Here is a 27,229-nt window from a genome sequence, read left to right as displayed (position 1 = left end):
CTGGAGGCCTTGGCGAGCCCATATTTTCTTCCTCTCTCTCTCATAAGTAAATAAATAAAATTTAACCAAAAAAGAGGTACTAGAGCTGAGAGTAGACAGAAAAAAGGACATTCCAACAGGGTTCCTTATTGAGCAGAGTGAATGGCCAAGGCCTTTATTTCTTGGGTAGTTTCCATGCACAGCCCTCACAAAGGAGACTGGGGCCAGTTTTCTACTTGCAACATTTTCCATAGAAATCAATGAAAATTACTGGGGTGCTCTGAAAGTCTAAGGAAACTGTTATGTTAAAATGATTGATATCCTTGAGATTGGCAAGTCCTTGCATTTGCTGAACTTGGAAAAGAGAAAGCTTCTGAGTACTTGCTCTGTATCCCTGGCTGGCAATGGCACTTGATATGTAGCCCATGTTAACCTTGAACTCATGCCAATCCTTACTCCCCACCACCCTCTGCCCCAGCAAGCACTTATTTTCAGAAGAGGGGAAATGTTAATGCAAGATGAAAACATTTAACCAAGAAACTTAAAGCTTTAACTTTAAAACTTTAACATTTCTACAGAGAGCTTCAGGGCAGTGTACAAGTGTCAGTCCTTTTTACCAAGGGTGCTGCTTCAAGGGCCAGCACAAGCACCATGGTAGAAATAGACTCATGTGGCCATACACACACATGCTCAAGCAGGGGGAGAAGCCAGTGAAGAGAAGACTCACCCAGCAGACTCTTGAGCAAGCCAAACATAGTGATACATGCATGTCATATTAGCATTTAGGAGACTAAGGCTGAAGGATTGCTACAAATTTAAGACCAGCCTGGTCTACATAACAAGTTCCAGGCCAGCCAGGCTTACACGGTGAGATCCTGAGACCTTGTTTCAAAACAAAATAAAAAGGCACTTGGACAGCAGGCCTCCATGGGGGAACTTTAGAACTTAGCACACCCTGTCCTCTGTTGTAGCTCTGCTGATGGGGCAGGACTAAGCCCAAGACTAGGTAGGGGGATAGGATATTATAATCTGGGATAAAGTCAAATTGCCCTTTTACAGATGACTTGTTTGTAGGAACTCAGCACATGGCTCTAGCAGGCAGTATCCATTCCACCCCCAACCCCACCACTGATCTCTGCAGACAGGCCTGGATCCATAAGGACAGTGTTGTCCTCTACAAGAGTAGCTCAGGGTCTTCTGAGTGTCCAGTGTCCAGGTCATTTATCTGTCCTGCTTTATACAGCAGAGACCATAACACTGAGCAACCACCTTGCATCCTTATTGTAGAGTCAATAAGCAAATGAGAAAAGATAGCAAACAAATGTATAATAAAAAAAAAGTTAAGTGGGGAGGGAGGGAATTACCATGGGATATTTTTTTATAATCATGGAAAATGTTAATAAAAATTTAAAAATTAAAAAAAAAGTTTAAAAAACAAATAGAACCAGCTGGATGTGGTGATGCATGCCTTTAATCCCAGCACTCTGGACTGGAGGCAGAGGTAGGAGGATCGCTGTGAGTTTGAGACCACCCTGGGACTACATAGTGAAGTCCAGGTCAGCCTGAGCTATTAGTGAGACCCTACCTTGAAAAAAAAAAGAGCCAACAAAAATAATAAAATAAGCTGGGCATGGTGGCACATGCCTTTAATCTCAGCTCTCAGGAGGTGGAGGTAGGCGGATTACCATGAGTTCAAGGCCAGCCTGAGACTACATAGTTAATTTCAAGTCAGCCTGGGCCAGAGTGAGACCCTACCTTGTAAAACCAATAATAATAATAATAAAAATAATAATAATAAATAGATGAGAGAGATGGTTCAGTGGCTTAAGACAAAAAGAGAACATATGTAACTCATTATCAGTGCTTTGGAGAAAAATTAAGGGGACTATATAGAGATTCCTGAGAGATTTTTTATTTTGTTTTGTTTTGGGGGGTTTTTTTATTAACAACTTCCATGATTATAAAAAATTACCCATGGTAATACCCTCCCTCCCCCCACTTTCCCCTTTGAAACTCCATTCTCCATCATACCCCCCTCCCCATCTCAATCATTCTCTCTTTTCCTTTTTGTTTTTGTTTTTTTTTGTTTTTGTTTTTGTTTTTCGAGGTAGGGTCTCCCTCTGGTCCAGGCTGACCTGGAATTTAACTATGTAGTCTCAGGATGGCCTCGAACTCACAGCGATCCTCCTACCTCTGCCTCCCAAGTGCTGGGATTAAAGGCGTGCACCACTACGCCTGGCTTCTCTTTTACTTTTGATGTCATAATCTTTTCCTCTCTTAAGATGGCCTTATGCAGGTAGTATCAGGCACTGTGAGGCCATGGATATCCAGGCCATTTTGTGTATGGAGGGAGCATGTTGTATGGAGTCCTACCCTTCCTTTGGCTCTTACATTTTTTCTGCCACCTCTTCTGCATTAGACCCTGAGCCTTGGAAGGTGTGACTGAGATATTGCAGTACTGAGCACTGCGGTCATTTCTTTCCATCACCGTGATACCTTCTGAGTTGTCCCAAGGTCACTGTCATCTGAAAAGAGAAGATTCTCTACCAAAAGTGAGAGTAGCATTAATATAAGGGTGTGAACATTAACAGAAGTGCTTACTGGGCACTTTGGTGAGCATAGTATATACATTTAGCCAGACACCAGCAGACATTACACCCCTAGGGCTTATGACTACCCCTGTTTAAGTTTTCAGTATCAGGGATATATTCCCTCCCATGGAGTGGGCCTCCAGTCCAATTAGAGGGCAGTTGGTTTCTTTCAAAACAGACGTGCCACTATTATACCCGTTGGGTCATTTGGCCTGGCTGGACAATTATAAGGCTTGCAGTGTCTACTTTTGAGTATCTTCACTGGTGATTTCTCTTTCTCCCATTGAACTTGCATGCAGAATGGTTTCTTCCAGCTTTCTGTCAGCTGGTCTGCATGTAGGGGGTTATTAGCTCAGATCCAGCAAGATTTCTCAGTGACCTTGCAGCCCAAGTATATGGAGTCTTCATTAATAAGGTCTTACCATCTATTCCTGGTGGAAAACCAGGGGCCTTGGCAATGGCCTATAATTTTTGGGGGGCACCAGGGACCTCCCTGGCCAACAACTCACTGGAAGATATCCCATCCCTGGCACTGAAAATTTTCTAGCCACAATCTATGGTTCCTGAGTGTTCCATTGTCCAAAAGAGTAGGATTACATATAATTTATTTATATCCTCTTAGATTTTGATTAGCTGTCCCTCCACCTTTCCTTTACTCAATCTCTTCCACTGACCTCAGTTTGTTTTTTCAAGGTAGGGTCTCATTCTAGCCCAGGCTGACCTGGAATTCTCTATGTCCTCACATTGTGGCCTTGAACTCATGGCGATCTTCCTATTTCTGCCTTCCGAGTGTCCTGAGTGCTAGGATATGCACCACCATGCCCTACTTTTTTGTTGTTGTTGTTGTTGTTTTGTTTTGCTTTTTGTTTGTTTGAAGTAAAGTCTCACTCTAGCCTCAGCTAACCTGAAATTCACTATGTAGTCTCAGGGTGGCCTCAAACTCACGGCAATCCTACCTCTGCCTCACAAGTGCTGGGATTAAAAGCATGCACCACCATGCCCACCTTTTTATTACTATTATTTCATAGGGTATATGAAATCAGATGTTTCTCATAAGATGCCACATGACATAGCTCAGTACAGCACATAATGAGCATTATGGAAGGCCCTGATTTCAATCCCTCATACCACAAAAACAAAAACAACAAAATGCCACTTGAGCAGACACCTGAAGGGAGCAAGCCTAGCAGATACCAGAGGAAAGGAGCATTCCAGGCAGAGGGAACAGAGAGTACAAAGGTAGAAAGAAGTATGCCTGGCATGTTCAGACAGGAGCCAGGAGGCCAAAATGATTGGATTCAAGCAAGGGGCAAGATGATTAATGAAAGTCTCCCCTGCCTTGTGAGAGGACAGATCATAGAGAGATGCTTAGCCTATTGTAAGGACTTGGCTTTTGCACTAAGATGAATGCTGTCAGAGGGTTTTTTGGTGTGAGGGTTTGTATATGTGTGTGGGTATATGCATTTGGAAGCCAGAGGTTGACGTTTGGTATCTTTCTTAATTTCCACTTTATTTTACTGAGGTAGGGCTTCTCATTTGAACCCAGAGCTTGCTGATTTAACAAATCTAGCTAGCCAGCTTGCCCTAGGGATACCCTGTCTCTGCCTCCCAAATGAGCTAATGAGCACTGGGGTTATATGAGGGCTGCCATACCCACCCAGCATTTACATGGTTGAGACCCATATTCTGGTCCTCAGGGTTGTGTGACAAGTGCTTTATCTGCTTAAGCCATCTCTCCAGCTGGAGATCTTTGAATAGAGCAGTGATTATTTTTATTTTATGTTATTTTATCTTGTTTGGATTTTCAAGGTAGTGTCTCACTCTAGCTCATGCTGACCTGTAATTCACTCTATAGTCTGAGGGTGGCCTTGAAATTATGATGATCCTTCTATTTCTGCCTCCCAACTGCTGGGATTAAAGGTATGCACCACCATGCCCAACATATGATCTGACTATGGATTTAACATCCGCTGGCTTCCATGTTGAGGACAGATTGGAGAGAGGTAAGAAAAGTGCAGATATTAAAATGGATTTGTAAGTCAAGTTTGGAAGGAGTTCCAGGCAAAAAATGGGAATGAACATGATATTTGACATGTGTCTGACCTGGGCAGGTCTGATGACCCTGTGAAGTGGGAAAAGCTATTAAAAAAAATAGACACTAGCAGGAGTTCATAACTTGATGATTAAAAACAGACCCAGGGACATTGAGTTCCACCCTAGGTTCCCAGATCATCTACAGGCTTTATCTCCAAAATAGGTTGGTTTTTCCACCACTGTTGCATATTAGGACTAAAAGAACTGGGTGGATTTTAGGAGCTCTAAATCATGAAGTTACCAAGAAACCCCATAAAAAGCTCTTGCTATTGGTCCTCTGTTGTGTTTTCAATGTAAAATGTCCCCCATTGGCTCATGTGTTTGAACACTTGGTCCCCAGCTAGTGGTGCTATTTCTGAGAATTGGAGAGGAGGAGCCTTGCTTCAAGAAATGGGTCACTGAGTGCTTTTAAGGTTTTATAGCTACACTTCCTGTTTATTATCTGCTTCCTATTGTGGATACAATGTGACCAACTATTCTCCTGCTTCTCCTGCCATGCTGTCCCCTCTATGATAGAATGTGTCCTTTGAAACCATAAGACCAAGTAAACCCTGACAAGTTGCCTCTTACCAGGTATTTGGTCACAGCAACAAGAAAGTAGTACATCTTCCTTCAGGTCTTGCCACTCATTATTTTCCTCTTCTGTTTTGTAGCCCCAACCAATAAGCTAATCATTTACTTTTTTTTCCTCAGCTACATGGATGTTATTGATGTTGTCCAGGCCCTGCAGACTCACCCAGACTCAAACGTCAAGTCCTCTTTCACTATTGGTGCCATCACTGCATGTGTGGATCCTCTGAGCTGCTACATGGAGCACAGGTAGATACTTTGGACCACCTCCTGAACATAGGATGTGGTGTACCTAGATGACTTGAGAGTGATTTCACCCACCACAATGAGACTCATCTTTGTGCATGTTTGACTTTTGGAACACAGCAGTCTACCTTGCATGTAGTAAATACTCCATTATTTTTCAGTTAATGCTACCAAAGAGAAAAACAAAAGGAATTTTAGAGTATAGACTTTACTTCTGTGAGAACAGGAACCATGTTCTTTTAATGCTTAATACATAATAACTGCTCATGAAATAGCTGTTGAGATCTCAGTGGTGAACCCTTACTTAATACACATGAGAGCTCCCCTGTTCAGTCCCCAACACTGCAATAAGAAGGAAGAGTAAGGAAAGAGAAGGGAGGAAAAGACAGATGGGGAAATGCAGGGAAAGAAGGAAATATCTTAGTAAAACTTGAGTATACTGACACAGGCCTATAATCCAAGCACTCAGAAAGCAGAGGCAGAAGGATCCATAATTTAAAGCTAGCATGGATAAGTATCTTCTAGACCAACCTGAGCTGTATAGTGAGACTATCCTGATACCTTCTCTCCCTCCAAAAAAAAAAAAATCTGTTAACTAAATTAGTACTCAAGTACACAATACTCTGTGCTGGAATTAACTGATATGGGCCACCCTGCCCAGCATAGTTCATGCTCTTCTTCATGGTCTGGGATAATGGCTCACTGATTAACTGTGCTTGCTTATAATGCTTGCCAGCCTGGTTTTGATTCCCATATAAAGCCACACACAAAATGTGGCACAAGCATCTGGCATTTGTTTGCAAGGGCAAGAGACTCTGGCATGCCCATACACACATACACAAATCAATTTTAAAGATATATATTTTAGGGAATTGGAGAGATGTCTCACCAGTTAAAGACACTGGCTTGGAAAGTCTTCCTGCTAGGGTACAGTTTCTCAGTGCCCATGTCAAGCCAAATGCCCAAAGGGGCACATGTCTCTGGAGTTCATTTGGAGCCCTGGAGTGCCCATTCTTTTGCTCTCTCTCTCTCTCTCTCTCTCTCTCTCTCTCTCTCACACACACACACACACACACACACACACACACACACACAATTTTTTTAGGGCCGAGGATTTTGCTCCGTGGTTAAGGCACTCACTTGCAAAGCATGACAGCCTGGGTTTGATTTCCAATACACACATCAAGCCAGATGTACAAAGTGGCGCATGTGTCTGGAGGTCGTTGCAATGGCAGAAGGCCCTGACACACCCATACACTTCCTGATCCCCCTTCTTTCTTTCTCAGGTAATTACTGTATCATATTCCTGAGCAGTGAGTAGTGCCTTTGTTCTTTTGGCACTACTATAAATGCAATTGTTAGCTGGGTATGAACACACATCTGTGTAATCGCAGTACCCAGGAGACTGAGGCAGGAGAATCACAAATTCTAGGGCAGCCTGGGTTACACCAAACTGTCTCAAAAAAAAAAAAAAAAATGCTGGAGAGATGGCTCAGCATTTAAGGCACCTGCCTGCAAAGCCAGCCTATCAACCTGAGTTCGCTTCCCCAATGCCCATGTAAATGCACAAAGTGGCACATACATCTGGAGTGAGTTTACAGTGGCTGGAAGCCCTGGGATGCCCATTCTTTCTCTTCTATCTCTCTCTGTGTTTGCAAATAAGTAAATATTTTTGTTTTGTTTTGTTTTGTTTTTTGAGGTTGAGTCTCACTTTAGCTCAGGCTGACCTGGAATTCACTGTGTAGTCTGAGGGTGGCCTCAGACTCACGGTGATCTTCCTACCTCTGCCTCCTGAGTGCTAGAATCAAAGACATGTGTCACTATGCCCAGCAGGTTTACTTTTTTTTTTTTTAAATGGGAAATAATGACAACTCTGAGATAAGTAGTTTTGAAATAATTCTTTTTTTCTTCCTAGATTTCTCTTCCCTAAATGTCTTGACCAGTGTTCACAAGGTAAGCAATATGCTTTACTTCCTGCTTGCATGCCTTTCACATTATGTTCAGGTGCAACAGTTTTTCCCTGTGCTGCAACCATTCTGAAATATACAGACAATATAGTTAGTCCAGGGAAACTTTGACAACTTTCTTCTACTGTGTTTGGTAGAAACATTTCTGGTAAGAGTTTGTGGCACAAGCTACCACAGCAGCACTGCTCTTGCTTGTCAAGTCTGCCTTGTCCTTGTAGCTCATTAGCAGTGGACTGTGTAGATAGTTATTCAGAGCCTCTGAATTAGCAAGATCTGTGGGGGGGAGATTGTTTTTATTTTTGAGGCAAGGTCTCCTGTAGCCCAGGCTAATCTTGAATTTACTGTGTAGCCAAAAATGACCTTGAATTCCTTCTTCCACCTCCCAATTGCTGGGATTATTGGCAAATCAGTAAATTCTTGATGTACTTTTCCTGCCCCAAGAGAACAATTTGGCTCAGCCTGTTTCCTTAATGCCCCCTACATACACTGGCATTTTCCATACCTCTTTGAAAATATGTAGAAAGATCCACCTTTCCTACAGGTTGTATTCAGCCTTGCATTGTCCTACCTAGCAGCTCTGGAAGCTGTACTTTTAGTTACATTATCTACGGTTCCTGAGGTCCAGAATAAATTGTACATTCCCTGGAGTAGTGTTGAAATGTTCATTGTTGTCAAGGATATGCCTGGGGGCTGAGTTTCCTGATAGAGCCCAGCTAGCAGAAATCTGGTGGAAGAAAACAACTTGATTTCCCCAGCATATTTGTGCCTCGCTGATCTCATTGCCATTCTGCAAGGGACAGAGAAAACAACATGCCAGAGCTGTTGTCTTGGGAAACAGCTGAGCTGGGTACTGCCCAGTGCAGGAACCTAGTCTCTGAGGGAAGGTACGTGCATGTTAGATTTCTATACCAGGTAGTAGCTTTTCAAACAGTACTCCTACTTTTTTTTTCCCTTGAGATAGAGCTTCAGGTAGTCTAGGCTGGCCTGGAACTTGCTGTGTTGCCCAAAATGGCCGTGAACTACTGTTCATCCTGCCTGTACTTCCCAAGTGCTAGGATTATAGGTATATACCATTATGCCTTTTCTTCAAGGCACTGTAACCCAGCAGCAGAGTGTAATGAAGGTTGGGGGTCCATATATGGTGTATTCCCCAGATAAGATTTTGTGGAAGTTGAATCAGTAGGTTTTGGTGACATACATACAAGCTACAGGGCATAAATTTAAAAAGAAAGCTATTGACGGACATGGTGGCACATGGCTTTAATCCCAGCACTTGAGAAGGAGAGGTAGGAGGATCACTGTGAGTTTGAGGCCAGCCTGGAACTATAGAGTAAGTTCCAGGTCAGCCTGGGCTAGAGTGAGACCCTATCTTGGGGAAAGGAAAAAAAAAAAAAAGATATCCAGGGTGAACACTAGATTTTTAGCTTAGAGGATTAGGAAAATTGGTAGTAGCTATCCTTGAAAACACTGGAGGTAGTGACAGATCATCAAGGAGGGCTGTCTAATCTGTTGTTACATATTTGTAAACCAAAGGCATAGACTATACTAGTCAGCCAGTGTCCAGGTGTGGAGTTGAAAAGGCCAGACACCAGACATGTAAAAGGAAATCGGAAGTCCTGGAGACTAAAAGACAAAACAGGAAAAAGCAGTGCTTCAGACACCAAGGAAGGGGAAAGATCAGTCATGTTTAATGTTGCAGAGACCTCAAGGGAAGTAGTTTTACCAAAATAAAAAACAGGTTTTTCAGGTATGAAGGGCACTGGTGACCTCAGCAGGAGTATCTGAGTGCATAAATGAGGACTGAAGCCAAGTCTAAGTAGACTAATGGCCAGTAAGGTACTGGAACTCAGCAAGTATAAACAATATGGTAGAGAGTTTCAGGGTATAGAAAAAAGGATATGTGGAGGAAAATGCTTTCAAGAATTGTCATTTCTAGCTAAGCATGATGGCCCATGCTTTAATCCCAGCACTCTAGAGGCAGAGGTAGGAAGATTGATGTGAGTTTGAGGCCACCCTGAGACTACATAGTGAATTCCAGACCAGCCTGGGCTAGAGTGAGACCCTATCTCAAAAAAAAAAAAAAAAGACTTGTCATTTCTGCTTGGGTGGCAATAGCACATACCTAATCCTTAGACGGGAGCTGATCAGAGCAACATAATGAGGTCTTCTCAAAAAAAAAAAAAAGAAAAGAAAAATTGCTTTTTCAAGGTAGGGTCTTAACTCTAGCCCAGACTGACCTGGAATTCCCTATGTAGCCTCAGGGTGGCCTTGAGCTCACAGAGATCCTCCTATCTCTCCCTCCTAAGTGCTGGGTATGCACCACCACACCAGCTAAAAATAAAAAATAAAAAAAATAAAAAGTTATTTCTGAAGTATTTGCTGAAGAAAAAGACCTGTGGTCTAGAGGAAGATACTAGTCTTGATAAGGTCTGTGGGAGTCTAGAGCTCAGCTTGGGAGTGAAGGTTGACTCAGACAGTGGTATGTTCCAGAGAATTTGAGGAAGTCTTTGTTTGGCTAGAGGCACTCACTGGCCAGTAGTTGTGCTAAGATTTACAGATCAAACTGGGTATGGTGGTTCATGCCTATAATGCCACATCCCAACATTTGGGAGGCTGAGGTAGAATTGCCATGAGTTCAAGGCCAGCCTGGGCTATAGAAAGAGATGGCCTCTCAAAAAAAAAAAAAAAAAAAAAAACCTTGCTGACTTGCCCTGTACTGTCTTACTTTTATAAATATTAGAATCACCTTCTCCTTAACAACTCCCTCCCTCCCTCTCCCTCACTCCTTCTCTTTCTCTCTCCCTCTCTCCCTCTCTCTCTCTCTCTCTCTCTCTCTCTCTCGTTTTTGTTGTTGTTGTTTTGTTTTTCAAGGTAGGGTCTTGCTCAGGCTGACCTAGAATTCACTATGTAGTCTCAGGGTGGCCTCAGACTCACAGCTCTACTCCCATCTCCACCTCTCAAGTGCTGGGATCAAAGGTGTGTGCCACTACGCCTGTCTTTTCTCCACTTTTTTGTGTGAAGGACAAGCACAGATATTCAGGCTGCCTCAAGAAAGACTTGAGGAATTGTTCTGTCTTCATTGCCTGGGAACCTGAGACAGCCCAGGTCCTGTATCCCACTAAGGAAAGTCTGAATGTTTGTAGGCTGACATAGACTGCATTTTCTGGGGCACGTAGCAGGCATATTTCATTCATGATGCCTTCCAACTCACTACTCATAGGCCCAAGTCTCTACTATGGGAATGTGGGCATTTGACCTTCAAGCCATATAATGATGTTTTCTGAATATCAAGCTCAAAGCCAAGTGCAAAACAAACAGAAGCCACAGCAGCTCAAGCCTGGCCTGGTGGTACACACCTTTAATCTAGCCCCTAGGAGGTAGGGAGATTGTCTGAGTTCCAGGGAAGCCTGGCTGGAGTGAGACCCTTCCTTAAAAGAAGCTCAGGGCTGGAGAGATGGCCTAGCAGTTAAGGCAGTTGCCTGCAAAGCCAAAGGACCTAGGTTTGACTCCCCAGGACCTATGTAAACCAGATGTAGAAGGGGGACGTATGCATATGGAGTTCATTTGCAGTGGCTAGACGCCCTGGTATACCCATTCTCTCTCTCTCTCCCTGCCTATTTCTGTATATCTCTCTCTCAAATAAATAAATAAAAATACTGTTTTTCCAAAAAAGCTCATGAGTTATATCCAGTGCTTGGTAAATGTCTTCCATTTGCATGTAGGCCTATAAGACTTCATGAACTGGGCCGACTTGGCATACCATGAGCATGGGTAGGAAATAAAAGGCAAGTATTTCCTTTCTCATTAGAGATTTGTTGGCTGTCTTCAAGTGGGATCTGTCACCAGTAGAAAAAAAAAAATCCTTAATGTCCCAAGGGACCACACTGCATCCTTTGCTCCTGTTCATGATTCAGACTCCCTGGTTCATTGCTTTCAACAACAAAGGATTATTTTACAATGATAAAAGGGCTATATTGTAGCCTAAGAATGTGTCTTGCATAAATCCTAGGAGTAGGAAACAGTCCCAGTGCTTAAACAGCAAGCAAGACTCATCATGATGCTGGCTGGAAAGCAAAGTGGAGATCATAACTGCTGAAGCTGGGTATCTACAGATAAAAGAAATAAACCTTCCTAGACTTTAGAAACCTCTTTTTTGTTTGTTTGTTTGTTTTTTGAGGTAGGGTCTCACACTGTAGCTCAGGCTGACCTAGAATTCACTATGTAGTCTCAGGGTGGCCTCCAGCTCATGGTGATCCTCCTGTCTCTGCCTCCTGAGTGCTGGGATTAAAGGCATGCACTAACACACCCGGCTTTTTAGACGCCTTTTAACTCACTCTGGGGTAGTCAGACAGATTGCAACTATGCTTCCTACTGTTAGCAACAGTTGAGACCAGGCTACCTGCTTACATACTCATGAGATGATGGCCAAATCTAGGGTGTCTACTCCTTGGTAAAGAATAGAAAGAGAGCCTGAGCATGGTGGCACAGTGGTAGACAGGATCACCATGAATTTGAGGCACCGTGAGACTACGCAGTAAATTCCAGGTCAGCCTGGGCTATAGTGAGACCCTACCTTGAAAACCCAAAAAACAAGAACAGAAAGAACCAGCCAGACACAGTGGCCCAAGCCTATAATTCCAGGGAGGCTGAGGTAGGAGGATCCCTGTGAGTTCAAGACCAGCCTGGGCTACAGAGTAAGTTCCTTGTCTGTCTGGGCTAGAATGAGAGCCTACTTCAAAATAAAATAAAAAATAAAAATAGAGAGTTCTTGGCCCAATCAAGGTGCACTGTTCACGGTGGCCTATTTTACCCTGTGTGCCAGATAACTGTTATACCTACCTCACAGATGGCATTTCCTCTTGGCAGATGACAGTTTACATAGCTGGACTAAGGAATGCTGGAAATAATCCTCTTGCTTACTTCCCTCTGAAACAAAATCCCCTTTCTGTGCCTAGTTCCTGACCTAGAATCCTATCCCCACCAGGTAGGCAAGACTCTAAATGAGGTACATTTGGTAGAGCCTTATATCCCAGCCAAAAAGAAAGGGGGGGGGGGGGGAGAAAGGGAAGGAAAAGGAAAGGATGGAAAAGAAAGAAAGAGGCAGGCCTGCGACCCTGGCACATATTGCTCAAGTGGGCATATTTGTATGAGTCTCAAGCCTCTATTGATCTCCACTAGCCTTATTTGGCTTCTCACTATAAGATTTACCACACTGTCCTTATCTGCCACACTGCCAGCTAAATCTCAGGCATCTTGCACGTAGGCTTCCCATGACCCCATGTCTGCCCACCCAGAGTGTGTTGAGACTTCCAGGATTGTACTCTTAATCCATGTTGCCACATTTTGGCCATGGTCTCCTGACCCTACCTTACTCAATTTCCAGAGGTTCCAGTGACTTCCTGAAGCTATGCCATAGCATAGGGATCTGGTATCAGGTTCTGCAGGCTGGCCTTTGATGCTCTTGTACAGCCTCTGTAGTGACCTTCCTAAAATGGAGAAGGGAGTTCAGGCAACACCAGAATCCCCTTCATTAGGGAGTTCCCTGGCACTGACTGAGGTCCTCCTTAATGTGAAAGCTTCTGAGCGGAAAGGCAGTGTGCATAGCCTTGCTGGGCCTGGTGGTATATACCTGCAGAGCTACTCTTTTACCTGGAACCTATTGAGATATTTTCAAGTAAGCACCTTTTAACAGCTGAGCCATCTCTCTAGCCCTATTGAAATGTTTAAAGAAAGGAAGTGACCTGATTAGATTTATGTTATTACTTCTTGCTGCAGTAGATAAAATTAATTGCAAAAAAAAAAAAAATGCAGCCTGAAAGTAGAGACCAAGCAGTGATTGTCTTCACTAGCAGCAGGAATGGGGTGGAGGTGGGTGGAAAGCTGCTGGCACTCAGCAGACCTCCTTAGGTAAGGAGGTGTGCATAACAGGAGAAAATAACTCAGGTGCTTCCAAAGCCCAGGTGTCTAGAGCTTGCCAATCAGGATATCTTTTTTATTGTAATTATTTGAGAGAGAGAATGAGTGTGCTAGGGCCTCTAGCCATTGCAAACAAGCTTTGGATATGTGTGTGCCCCCTTGTGCATCTGGCTTTCACGGGTACCAGGGAATCAAACCTGGGTCCTTTAGCTTTGTAGGCAAGCGCCTTAACTGCTGAGCCATATCTCTAGCCCCCAGGATATCTTTTTACCAAGGGACAGGGAAGCAGGAGGAGCCATGCTTACCACTTGGGTGTCAGGAGAAAGCCACTGAGAAAACTCACCTTTAAATCATAAAGGCAAAAGGCCCACGGGAACACTAGCTTACACTAGGAAGAGTAGGACTTGTGTCTCAGGACTGAATATTCTGTACTCCAGCCTAGGGCAGGTGAGTACCAACTGCTGACCATCTTTAACTCCACATAGATTGAGAGACCTCTCTGCGAGCCTTTCCTCATTGTTGTATGTTCCTGTTAGCATGAACATTCTTCTTCTTTTTATTTTTTGTTATTGACCACTTCCATAATTATAGACAATAAATCATGATAATTCCCTCCTCCCTCACTTTCCCCTTCACAACTCCACCCTTCATCATATCCCCTTCCCCCTCTCAATCAGTCTGTCTTTTATTTTGATGTCATCATCTTTTCCTCATGTTATGATGGTCTTGTATAGGTAGTGTCAGGCACTGCAAGGTCATGGATACCCAGGCCATTTTGTATCTGGAAGATTACATTATAAGAAGTCCTATCCTTCCTTTGGCTCTTACATTCTTTCTGCTACCTCTTCCACAATGAACACCAAGCCTTGGAAAGTGTGATAAAGATGTTTCAGTGCTCAGCATTCCTCTATCATTTCTTAGCACTGTGGTACCTTTTGAGTCATCCCAGAGGTCACTGCCATCTGAAAAGAAAAGCTTCTATAACTAAAAGTTAGAGTAACGTTAATTCATGGGTATGAACATTAAGAGAAGTGCTTACCAGGCAGTTTGGTGAGCATAATATATGCATTTAGCCAGATACCACCAGGTGTTACACCCCTAGGGTTCATGACTTCCTCTGTCATATGTTTTCAGTACCTGGCATGTATTCCCTCCTGTGGAGTGGGCCTCCAGTCCAATTAGAGAGCAGTTGGTTTCCCCCATAACAGACATGCCATTATTGCACACGTTGGCTTATTTGGCCTGGCTGGCCAAACTCAAGGCTTGCAGTGTCCACTGTTGTTGATTGACACTGATGACTTCTTTCTCCCCCGTAGAGCTGCATGTCGCATAGTTTTTTCTGTTAGCTGGCCTGAGCATTCTTAATCTCTGTTCCCTAGTCTTAAATGGTATGCATCCAAGTGGATTTATAAGTTTAGATTCAAATTCTTAGAACACTTTTGTTCATGTGGCTTGTTCTGGGCAGGAAGCATCATTAATGTCTGCTTCAGACCACATCCAGAGGCCAAGGTCTAGAAGTTGCCTTCAAGCTTACTGATTTTTTTTTTCTTTATTTTCAATTATCTAAACATTAGTAGCACTTGGCTTGTGGGAATCTGGTTACTTATCTTCCTGCTTATTGTTAACAACTATAACACATGTATTTATAGTCACCACTGTTTGAGAAATGGGAAGATTTCTGACCCCTCAAGTAGACTCCCAGTTTCATTCAGATGGCTATTAGTTTGAGATATTGTTGGTGGCCAGGTGTGGTGGCACACACTTTTAATCCCAGCACTCAGGAAGCAGAGGTAGGATGATGGCTGTGAGTTCAGGGCCAGCCTGGGACTACAAAGTGAGATCCAGTTGTCCTCTGACCTGCACTCAGGCCTGCACTTACATGCACACACACAAGCATAATAATTTTTTTTTCTAAAACGTTCTGTAAAAAGTTAAATGAACCAGGCATGGTGGTGCACGCCTTTAATCCCAGCACTTGGGAGGCAGAGGTAGGAGGATCACTGTGAGTTCGAAGCCACCCTATGACCCCATAGTGAATTCCAGGTCAGCCTGAGCTAGAGTGAGACCCTACATCAAAAAAAAAAAAAAAAAAAAAGTTAAATGAAACTGATGCCTTAATCTTTTTCACATGAAGGAAGAAGGTAAATAAGAATACAAAATCCAGCCTGGACTAGACCAAGAACCTACCTTGAAAACCAAAAAAAGAAAGAATATGAAACCTGTTTTAAGTGTTACCTGTGTTACTGAAAAGAGCTCGTGTGGTTTGGAGAAGGGAGAGAACAAGAGAGAGGAGGGAGGGTTGAGGCGATCCGCTATTACCAAACAAGCTAAGCCAAGTGTGGCAGCTCACATTTATTTTCCCAGCACTTGTGAGGCTAAACTGGGAGGGTCACCTTGACTGCAAGGATAGCCTAGACTAAAAACAATATATGTTTTTACCTAGAGTGGTGACTCAATACCTGTAATCCCAGCACTTGGCAAGCTGAAGTTTGAGGAGGCCAGCTTGGGCTACATTGTGAGCCCTGCTTACAAAAAAAAAACCCAAGGTACAAAGTAAAGTAATATGCCACTACTAGAAAAAGATTACATGTATAAGACACATGCCTGGAGGAAAAGATAAGAATATAACTAGTTGACTCTAGGGAAAATAATTTAGATGGTGGAGAAGAAGGAAATGTATTCTTTTGTGAGCCCTTCTATGAACATTTTCTTCAGAAACTAAATTGTGGCTAACTTTTTTTTTTTTTTTTTTTTTTTTTTTTTTTGGTTTTTCGAGGTAGGGTCTCACTCTGGTCCAGGCTGACCTGGAATTAACTCTGTAGTCTCAGGGTGGTCTTGAACTCACAGGATCCTCCTACCTCTGCCTCCTGAGTGCTGGGATTAAAGGTGTGCACCACCATGCCCGGCCAATGGCTAATTTTTTAAACTAAACACTTGACTGAAAGAGGATCGAAGGGGCTATAGAGATGGCTCAGTAATTAAGGTACTTGCCAGGAAAGTGTACAGAAGTACCCATGTGAAGACAGTTGCATAGTTTGGCACATGCATCTGAAGTTCGTTTGTAGTGGCTTAAAGGCCTTGGCGTATCCATTCTCTTTCTTTCTCTCCCTCCTTCACTCTCTCTCAAATAATTTCTTTTTTTTTTAAAAAAAAAAAAGGGGGAGGATGGAAGGGATGGCTTCGCAGTTAAGGCACTTGTGTGCAAAGCCTGAGGACCCAGGTTCGATTTCCCAGAGCCCACATCATCATCATCATCATCATAATGCACAAAGTGGCATCTGGAGTTCGTTTTCAGTGGTTAGAGGCCCTGGTGTGCTCGTTCATATTCCCTCTCTCTGTCTCTGTCTCTGTCACTCTCTCTTTCTCTTTCTAATAAATAAGTTTTTTTTAAAAAAAAAAAAAAAAAAGGAAAGAGGGCTGAAGAGATGGTTTAGCCATTAAGGCACTTACCTTTGAAGCCTAAAGACCCAGGTTCAATTCCCCAGTACCCATGTAGACCAGATGCACAAGGTGGATCTTGAGGCCCTGGCACACCCATTCACTCTGTCTCTCTCTTTCTCACTATATGCCTGTCTCTTGAAATAACTAAGGCAGCCATGGTGGCACACACCTTTAATCCCAGCATTCTAGAGGCAAAGGTAGGAGGATTGCAGTGAGTTCAAGGCCACCCTGAAACTACATAGTGAATTCCAGGTCAGCTTGTACTACAGCTAGACCCTACCTCAAAAAAACCAAATAAATAATAAAATGGAAGAGGACCAAGGGTATGTAGGGAATCTGAAGACAGCACCAGCTATATAAAATGACCCTGTCTCAAAAAGAAGTGAAGTATAAGTTCAGATTTCCACATAAAAGCCAGACATGGTAGGCGCCTATATCCTCAGCTCTGGGAAAATGAAGACAGGAGGATGCCTAGAATTTGCTGGCCAGCTACTGTAACCAAATCAGTGAGCTGGGGGCTCAGTGAGAGACACTGTCTCAACAAATGAAGATAGGTAGAAAACAACTGAGGAAGAAACCTATCGTCAACCTCTGTCTCCACATGTACTCACACACATGTATATCAAGGCCAGCCTGGGCTACACTTCAAGACCCTGTCTCAAACAAACAAAAAAACTGAGTGTGGTGGCACATGCCTTTAATCCCAGCACTAGGGAAACAGGTAGGATTGCTATAAGCTCGAGGCCAGCTTAAAACTACATAGTGAATTCCAGGTCAGCCTGAGCTAGAGTAAGACCCTATCACAAAAAAAAAAAAAAAAACATAAATGAAAGAAACCCCCTCCCCCAAAAGAGGAAAGAAAGGGGGAAGGGAAGGGAAGACAAAAAAAAAAAAACAAAACACAAATAGTTAGGAAGTATGGTTGTGCCAGGAAAATGGTCAAGGTAAAGTGCAAGGGCCCACATTGTGTGAGCCTACAGCCTCATTCAGGGCTCTGAAGGCTGACATGTTCTTGGTTTTATTCCCCAGGCTTGGTGAATAATGTGGTATTCACTAGTCACACCAAGGAGCAAAGGCACCCACTCCTTGTTCAGCTACAGAGCCTCATCAGGGCTGCCAATCCTACAGCAGCATTCATTCTTGCAGAAAATGGGATTGTTACAAGGTAAACTTCTACAGTCTACACTCTACATGACTAGTCACTTTCGGTGATGAGATTGAGCTTATTTAAGGTGGTATGCCCATAGAACTAGCACTTTCCCAGATGCAGCACTTTGGCTATGGCCCAGAAGACTTTTCCACAGTGTCTAATACCTGGGCATTTATAGATGTTGGTTTTTGTTGTTTGTCTTTTTAGTTTTTCAAGGTAGAGTTTCACTATAGACCAGGCTGATGTGGAATTCACTGTGTAGTCTCAGGGTGGCCTCGAACTCACAGTGATCTTCCTACCTCTGTCGCCCAAGAGCTGGAATTAAAGGTGTGCACCACCATGCCTGGCTTTAAAAAGCGGGTTTTGTTGGGTTTTTTGTTTGTTTGTTTGTTTTTGTTTTTATTTTGGGGTTTTTTGTTTTGTTTTGTTTTTTGAAGAGGAATCTCACTCTGGCACAGGCTGACCTGGAATTAACTATGTAGTAGTGTCAGGGTGGCGCCAAACTCAGTGATCCTCTTACCTCTGCCTCCCCAGTGCTGGGATTAAAAACATGCGCCACCACGCCCTGCTTGTTTTGTTTTTATATATTTATTTTATCTATTTATTTGAGAGAAAAAGAGGCAGATATAGAGAGAATGGACACACCAGGGCCTCTAGCTACTGCAAACAAACTCCAGATGTATGCACCACCTTGTGCATCTGGCTTACATGGGTCCTGGGGAATCGAACCTGAGTCCTTTGGCTTTGCAAGCAAGTGCCTTAACTGTTAAGCCATTGCTCCCACCCCAAAAAGTACTTTTAAAAGTTGATTATGGGCGGGATTAGCAGTGGTACACACCTTTAATCCCAGCACTCGGGAGGCAGAGGTAGGAGGATTGCCGTGAATTCGAGGCCACCCTGAGACTACATAGTGACTGAGATTAAGTAGTGAATTCTAGGTCAGCCTGAGCTAGAATGAAACCCTACCTCAATAAACAAATAAATAAATATAAAATAAAATAAAATAAATAAACTTTAAAAAATAGTGAGTATATGTCCAAAGGATGTGAGAACTAGTGAATTGGTCCCTAATTTGGTACAATTTGCCCACAATAAAGAGCAATGATAATAATGGATTACATAGCAATGAAACTTAAATGGAGAGAGTCAGACAACAAAATCCTCCTTTTTTTAATTGACAACTTCCATAATTGTGAATAATATCCCATGGTAATTCCCTTCCAAAATCCTTCTTTTTTTAAACATTTTATTTATGACTTGGAAGAAGCTGGGTGTGGTGGTACACACCTTAATCCCAGCAGACAGGAAGCTAAGGTAGAAGGATCACTATAAGCTCTAGGCCAGCCTGAGATTACACCAGTCAGCTTGGACTAGAGTGAGACCCTACCTTGAAAAACCATAAGAAGAGACAGAAGGAAGCAGCCTTTTGATGGGAGAGTTACCTGAATCTAGGTTTAAAAGGTTGTATAAAAAGAAATTATAGCCGGGCGTGGTGGCGCACGCCTTTAATCCCAGCACTCGGGAGGCAGAGGTAGGAGGATTACTGTGAGTTCGAGGCCACCCTGAGACTCCATAATGAACTCCAGGTCAGCCTGGGCTGGAGTAAGACCCTACCTGGAAAAAAAAAAGAAAGAAATTATAATAAAAAGGATACTTTTTAATGCTGTTGTCAGCTTGGTTCTGAAAAATCTCTCTTCTCCTGCCTTCTATGACATCACCCTGTAGTGGTTCCTGGAAAATCCCTGGTAGCATCCTCAGGGCACTACTGTCCGTCTGCATGCTCTGTCTGCACTTCCCTAAATGTGGATGCTCCTGGCAGTACATCTATAGCCATCAATTCGTACCTCACATTCTCTATGGGAGACCCATGGCTTCAGATATTGTCTGAACATGAGTGATTTATGATTTTAGAACTAGAAAGACAACTTCCCCAACAGCATGACCATAGATACCATGACCTTAGTATGTCCAGAATGAGACCTTCCCTCCATCCCTTTCCAAGAATCTAACTATTAATATACTTTGAATAATGACATCATCAGCTATCATTTTTTCTATAGTGCTAATATTTTGTTTTTGACGTGTGTGTATGTAGACAGAGTAAGACCTCAGGTGCTTGTCTTCAGAAATGCTGTCCACCTCCTTTAAAAACAGGTCTCTCATGCTCACTTTGGGAGCACATATACTGAAATGGGAACAATACAGAGAAGATTAGCATGGCCCCTGCGCAAGGATGACATGCAAATTCATGAAGCATTCCATATTTTTTTCTCCTACCCATAACTGAGGGCTAACTCCACAATGTATGACCCATATAACTCAACAAGGAGGGGCCAGGGGGAGGGGGTAGGAACATGGATGAGCCTAACAATGGTACCAACTTGACTGTATTCACTGAATACAAAACTAATTAATAAAAAATTAAATAAAAATAAATAAATAAAAAGGATACTTTGCTTTTCAAAAGAAAGAAAGAAGCAGTAAGAATATGGACATGTCAGGGCCTCCTGCAAATGCAAAGGAACTCTAGATGCATGTGCCACTTTGTGCATCTGGCTTTACAAAGGCACTGTGTGGAATCAAACCTGAGCCATAAAGCTTTGCAAACAAACACCTTTCACTGCTAAGCCATCTCTCCGGCCCCAAATCACTCTTTTTTAAATTTTTATTTTATTTTATTTTATTTGAGAGACAGATAGGAAGAAAGGGGTGAGAAAATGGCCACACCAGAGCCTTCAGCCACTGCAAATGAACCCTGGAAGCATGCGCCACCTTGTGCATCTAGCTTATATGGGTCCTGGGGAATTAACCTGGGTTCTTTGGCTTTTCAGGCTAGCACCTTAACCAGTAAGCCATCCCTCCTGCCCCCAAAATAATTTATAAAAGAGCCAATTAGCCAGGTGTGGTGGTGCATGCCTTTAATCCAATCACTGGGGAGGCAGAGGTTGGAGGATCATCGTGAGTTCAAGGCCAGCCTGAGACTACATAGTGAATTCCAGGTCAGCATGAGCTAGAGCCCTTCCTTGAAAAACTAAAAATAGAAAGAAAGGAGGCGGTGGGAAGATGGCCACGGCCACAGGGGCTTCGGCCTTGACCGTTACCTTCAGGCAGTTGGTGTCCGCATGCAGGCGCAGCATTCTGGCACCTTGGGGCCCGGAGCCGCCACCTTCTGGTCTGCTTCCCGAAGGCTCAGTTTGCAGAGCACTCCGTATCCACAAGGGTATGTTCCTGAAACATCACTGAGTTTACCACCCTGGCCAGAAGTTGTTCTACCAGACCCAGCTGAGGAGACCAAACACAACACAGAGGTTGTAAGGAAGGTGAATGAGATGATCGCCACAGGCCAGTATGGCCGGCTCTTTGCTGTTGTGCACTTCGCCAGCCACCAGTGGAAAGTGACAGCTGAAGACCTGATTTTAATTGAAAATGAGTTAGACATCAAGTGCGGGGAAAGGATTCGGATGGAGAAGGTCCTGCTGGTTGGGGCAGACAACTTCACACTCCTTGGAAAACCGCTGCTTGGGAAGGATCTTGTTCGTGTTGAAGCCACAGTGATTGAAAAGACAGAATCATGGCCCAAAATCTATACGAAATTTAGGAGAAGAAAAAACTTGAAGAAGCAAAGAATCATTGTGAACCCACAAACTGTCCTCCAGATTAACACCATTGAGGTGGCCCCGCACCTGCTGTGAGCACCGAGCTGCTGAGTAAGAAGCATGTCGGAGAGGCTGGGGCAGCGCCCTGGGGGCAGGCCTGCAGTCCCGCACCGGAGAGGTGAGAGGAGAGCCCATGTTCCAGGCCAACCTGGGCCACTCAGCAAGACCCCATCCCAAAAAATAATAAATTGATAAGCTAGCTTGGGTTTTCAAAAAAAAAAAAAGAAAGCCAATTAATAATAATTAATAAGGGCTGAGGATGTTCAGTGATTGAATGATTGCCTTACATCTGTAGGGCCCTATGTTTCATCCCATGCACCAAGAAGCAGAAGGAAAAGGGAATAGCAGAAAGAAAAGGAGGAAAGGGAAGAGGAGGGAGGGAAGATAAAAAGGGAAAAAATGAAAGGAGGAGCCAGGTGTGGTGGCACATGCCTTTAATTCCAGCACTCAGGAGGCAGAGGTAGGATCACCATGAGTTTGAGGCCACCCTGAGACTAGTTGGGGGGGGAGGGTAGAGAGAGAAAGAAAGCAGAATGAGAGTGCAAGTGAGGAGTATGGGCATGCCAGGGCCTCCTCTGACTGCCAGAATGAGACCCTACCTCAAAAAGAAAAAGGAAAGATAGATCACTGTTGTTTATTTCATTTTTATCTGAGTGTGTGTACATGTTTGTGTGTTTGAGTATGGGCCCATGTGTGCCACAACATGCATGTGGAGGTCAGAGGACAGACTTGGGTATCAGTTCTCACATCTACCTTGGTTGAGGGCAGTCTCTATTGTTCACTGCTGCTAGTTACCAGGCTAGCTGACCCTTGACCTTCCAGGATTTTCCTGTTGGCCTCCCATCTTGCTGTAGGAAGGTGAGGATTATAGATGCTCACTACTGCATCTGGCTTTATGTTTACATGGGTTTTAGAAATCCAAATTCATGTCTTATTCTTGCATAGGAAGCTCTTTCATCCACTGAGCCAACTCTATAACATTCATCTTGTCTTGGTATGGTTTGCTTTTGTTTCGACATAGGACTCTTGTAGCCCAGACTAGCCTTTAATTCTCACTGTGTAGCCTAGACTGGCCTTGAACTTCTGTTCCTCCTGCCTCTACTTCCCAAGTGCTAAGACTATATATGTGTATCACCTTGCCTGGCAAAAATCACCATATTGTAACCTTTGATCTAAGATTGATTTAGGGAAAGATCAATGGATGCTCGAAGCAGTGGAAAATCATAGAGGAAAAAGATATCCACTAGTCCTCCACAGTATAAGCTTATCTACTACTACAAAGAGGGAAAAGTACCTTTACATTCTTGAGGTCTGCAAAGTACTAATGATTAAACTTAGCAAAAACAGTGATGTCATGTGCCTCCTTGCTGTGAGTCTGTAAGAATAACATCACCTGAGTATTAAATCACCAAAAATGTCTAACCTAAACCTAGTCATAAAAAAAATAATTACAGCCGGGCATGGTGGTGCATGCCTTTAATTCCAGCATTTGGGAGGCAGAGGTAGGAGGATCACCATGAGTTTGAGGCCACCCTGAGACTACATAGTGAATTCCAGGTCACCCTGAGCTAGAGTGAGACTCTACCTTGGAAAACCAAAAAAAAAAAAAAAAAAAAAAGATACATCCAAGTTGTGGGGCATATGACAACTAGCTTGTCTTCTTTAAAAATATCAATGCTAAATTGCAGAAGACACTAGAAAGTGGAGAAACATCCCTTGTTCCTGGATTGGAAGAATCAATATTGTGAAAATGGCAATCTTACCTAAAGCAATCTACAATTTAATGCAACCCCTATCAAAATTCCAAAGGCTTTCTTCATGGAAATAGAAAAACAATCCAAAAATTCATTTGGAATCACAAAAAACCTCAAATATCTAGAATAATACTGAGCAACAAAAATAAGGCTGGTGGTATCACCATACCTGACTTTAACCTATACTACAGAGCCATAGTAACAAAAATAGCATGGTACTGGCACAAAAACAGACATGTAGATCAGTGGAACAGAATAAAGGACCCAGATGTAAGCCCAAGTAGCTATAGCCACCTGATACTCGATAAAAATGCCAAAAATACTCACTGGAGAAGAGACAGCCTCTTCAGCAAGTGGTGTTTTGAAAACTGGATATATATCTGCAGAAGGATGAAAATAGATTCTTCTCTCTCGCCATGCACAAGAATTAAGTCCAGATGGATTAAAGACCTTAACATCAGACCTGAAACTCTGAAACTGCTAGAGGAAAAAGTAGGGGAAACCCTTCAACATATTGGTCTTGGCAAAGACTTTCTGAATACAACCCCAGTTGCTCAGGCAATAAAACCACAGATTAATCACTGGGACCTCATGAAATTACAAAGATTTTGCACTGCAAAGGACACAGTGAAAAAAGCAAAGAGGCAACCTACAGAATGGGCAAAAATCTTTGCCAGCTATATACCTGATAGAGGATTAATATCCAGGATATACAAAGAACTCAAAAAGTTAAATAAGCCGGGTGTGGTGGCGCACGCCTTTAATCCCAGCACTCGGGAGGCAGAGGTAGGAGGATCGCCGTGAGTTCGAGGCCACCCTGAGACTCCATAGTGAATTCCAGGTCAGCCTGGGCTACAGTGAGACCCTACCTCAGAAAACCAAAAAAAAAAAAAAAAAAGCTAAATAATAAGGAATCAAACAAGCCAATCAAAAAATGGGCTATGGAGCTAAACAGAGAGTTGTCAAAGGAAGAAATACGAATGGCATATAAGCATCTAAAAAAATGTTCTACGTCACTAGTCATCAGGGAAATGCAGATTAAAACTACATTGAGATTGCATCTCACTCCTGTCAGATTGGCCACCATCATGAAAACAAATGATCATAAATGTTGGCGGGGATGTGGAAAAAAAAGGAACCCTTCTGCACTGCTGGTGGGAATGCAATCTGGTCCAGCCATTGTGGAAAACAGTGTGGAGGTTCCTAAAACAGCTAGAGATTGATCTACCATATGACCCAGCTATAGCACTCCTAGGCATATATCCAAAGGACTCATCTCATTTCCTTAGAAGTACGTGCTCAACCATGTTTATTGCTGCTCAATTTATAATAGCTGGGAAATGGAACCAGCCTAGATGTCCCTCAACAGATGAGTGGATAATGAAGATGTGGTACATTTATACAATGGAGTTCTACTCAGCAGTAAAGAAAAATGAAGTTATGAAATTTGCAGAAAAATGGAGGGACCTGGAAAGGATTATACTAAGTGAGGTAACCCAGGCCCAGAAAGCCAAGCGCCACATGTTCTCTCTCATATGTGGATCCTAGCTACAGATGATTGGGCTTCTGCGTGAGAATGAAAATACTTAGTAGCAGAGGCCAGTAAGGTAAAAAGGAGACATAAAGGGTAGAGAAAGGAAGGGAGGAGGATACGTAATAGGTTGATATTGTATATATGTAATTACAGTGATTGTAATGGGGAGGTAATATGATGAAGAATGGAATTTCAAATGGGAAAGTGTGGGGGTGGGGAGGGAGGGAATTATCATGGGATATATTTTATAATCATGGAAAATGTTAATAAAAATTTAAAAAAATATATCAATGCTGAGCCTGGCATGGTGGCTTACACCTTTAATCCCAGCACTTGGGAGGCAAAGGTAAGATCGCCATGAGTTTGAGGCCACCCTGAGACTACATTTCCAGGTCAGCCTGGGCGAGAGTGAAACCCTACCTTGAAAAATAAAAATATATTAATGCTGGGCTGAAGAGGTGTCTTAGCTGTTGAGGCTACAAAGCCAAAGAACCCAGGTTCAGTTCTCCCGGGGCCCATGTAAGCCAGATGCACAAGGTGGCCCATGCATCTGGAGTTCATTTGCAGGGGCTGAGGCCATGGTGCACCCATTCTGTCTCTCTCTGCTTCTCTCTCTCAAAGATAAAGATAGATATATATATTTGTGTGTGTGTGTATGTGTGTGTGTATATATATGTATGTAGTTAGAGAGAGAGAGAGAGAGAGAGATGATTTTTTTAAATATCAATTCTGGCCAGACCTGGTGGTATAGACCTTTAATGTCAACTGCTTGAGAGACTGATTCAAGAGGATCACAAGTTTAAGGCTTGCCTTAAGAGTAATAATAAAAAAAAAAAAAAAAAAAGAGTGAGTCCAAGGTCAGGCTTGTCAGTTGAGAACCTGTCTCAAAATAAAAAGTAAAATATGCCATGAGGCTGGGAGATAGCTAAGTCAATAAAGTACGTGTTCCATAAGAATGAGATATGAAAGCCGGGTATGGTGGTGCACTCCTTTAATCCCAGTACTCAGGAGGCAGTGGTAAGAGGATTGCTGTGAGTTTGAGGCCACTCTGAGACTACATAGTTAATACCAGGTCAGCCTGGGCCAGTGTGAGGCCCTACCTCAAAAAAAAAAAACAATAAATAAATAAAAGCCAGGTCATGGCTGGAGAGATGGCTTAGCAGTTAAGGCACTTGCCTGCAAAGCCCAAGGCCCCATGTTCTACTCTCCAGGTTTCATGTTAGCCAGACACACAAAGGGTCACACATGCCCACTATGTGGCACAAGTGTCTGGAGTTGAATTGCAGTAGCTGAGACCCTGGCCTGCCAATTCGCTGTCTCTCTCCCTCTGTCTTTCACTCTCTCTCTAAAAACAAAAAACAAATTAATTTTTTTAAAAAAAGACTTAAGGCTGGAGAGATGGCTTAGTGGTTAAAGCATTTGCCTGCAAAACCAAAGGATTCCGGTTCGACTCTGCATAGCCCATGTAAGCCAGATGCACAAGGGGGTGCATGCGTCTGGAGTTCATTTGCAGTGGCTGGAGGCCCTGGCATGCCCATTCTCTCTCCCCCCTCTCGGTCTCTTTCTCTCTGTTGCAAATAAATAAATAAAGAATAAATGTCACATGTTCTCTCTCCTATGTGAATCTTAGCTACAAATGAATGGACTTCTATGTGAGTTGGAATAAAACTCAGCAGCAGAGGCCAGTAAGTTAGAAAGGGGATATAGCAGAGGCCAGTAAGCTAGAAACAGGATATATTGGGATAGAAAGGCAGGGAGGGAGCCAGGCATGGTGGCACACACCTTTAATCCCAGTGCTCGGAGGCAGAGGTAGGAGGATCGTAGAGAGTTTGAGGCCACCCTGAGACTAGTAAATAGTAAAAAATAGTAAACTAATAAATAGTAAATTCCAGGTCAGCCTGAACTAGAGTAAAATCCTACCTAAAAATGGGGGGGGGCATGGGCAATAGCTAAGTAGTTAAAGCGCTTGCCTGCAAAGCTAAAGAACCTAGGTTCAATTTCCCAGTACCCACATAAGCCAGATGCACAAGGTGGCAAGCATCTAGTTCTTTTGCAGTGGCTAGAGACCCTGGTGTGCCCATTCTCTCCCTCTCCCTCTCCCTTTCCCTCCTCCCTCCCCCCCCTCAAGTAATAAATAAGTATTTTTTAAAAAGAAAGATGATCCAGATATAATTGAAGTTAAAAAAAAGAAAGGGCTGGAGAGATGGCTTAGCGGTTAAGTGCTTGCCTGTGAAGCCTAAGGACCCCAGTTTGAGGCTCAATTCCCCAGGACCCATGTTAGCCAGATGCACAAGGGGGCACATGCATCTGGAGTTCGTTTACAGTGGCTGG

At 43.2% G+C, this 27,229-nt stretch overlaps 1 protein-coding gene, 1 non-coding gene and 1 pseudogene across 5 annotated transcripts in view; all 3 read left to right on the top strand.

Moving 5' to 3' along the window:
* Nucleotides 1–27,229, top strand: part of Dnaaf9 (dynein axonemal assembly factor 9) — a 173,080-nt gene that overhangs the window by 124,281 nt on the left and 21,570 nt on the right. For all 4 annotated transcript variants that reach the window (XM_045155828.1, XM_045155827.1, XM_045155829.1 and 1 more), the window contains 3 exons: nt 5,358–5,483; nt 7,396–7,433; nt 17,834–17,969. In XM_045155828.1, coding sequence (XP_045011763.1) covers nt 5,358–5,483; nt 7,396–7,433; nt 17,834–17,969 — 300 coding nt within the window. The remainder of the gene's footprint in view (nt 1–5,357; nt 5,484–7,395; nt 7,434–17,833; nt 17,970–27,229) is intronic.
* LOC123463070 lies at nt 20,116–20,222 on the top strand. The gene has a single exon (XR_006638682.1). It is a non-coding gene; the product is annotated as a U6 spliceosomal RNA (small nuclear RNA).
* LOC101607664 lies at nt 21,018–21,772 on the top strand (annotated as a pseudogene).

Source organism: Jaculus jaculus, chromosome 8, assembly GCF_020740685.1.
Source record: "Jaculus jaculus isolate mJacJac1 chromosome 8, mJacJac1.mat.Y.cur, whole genome shotgun sequence".
In the NCBI taxonomy this organism is placed as follows: Eukaryota; Metazoa; Chordata; class Mammalia; order Rodentia; family Dipodidae; genus Jaculus; species Jaculus jaculus.
This window is presented reverse-complemented; position numbering and strand designations above follow the sequence as displayed.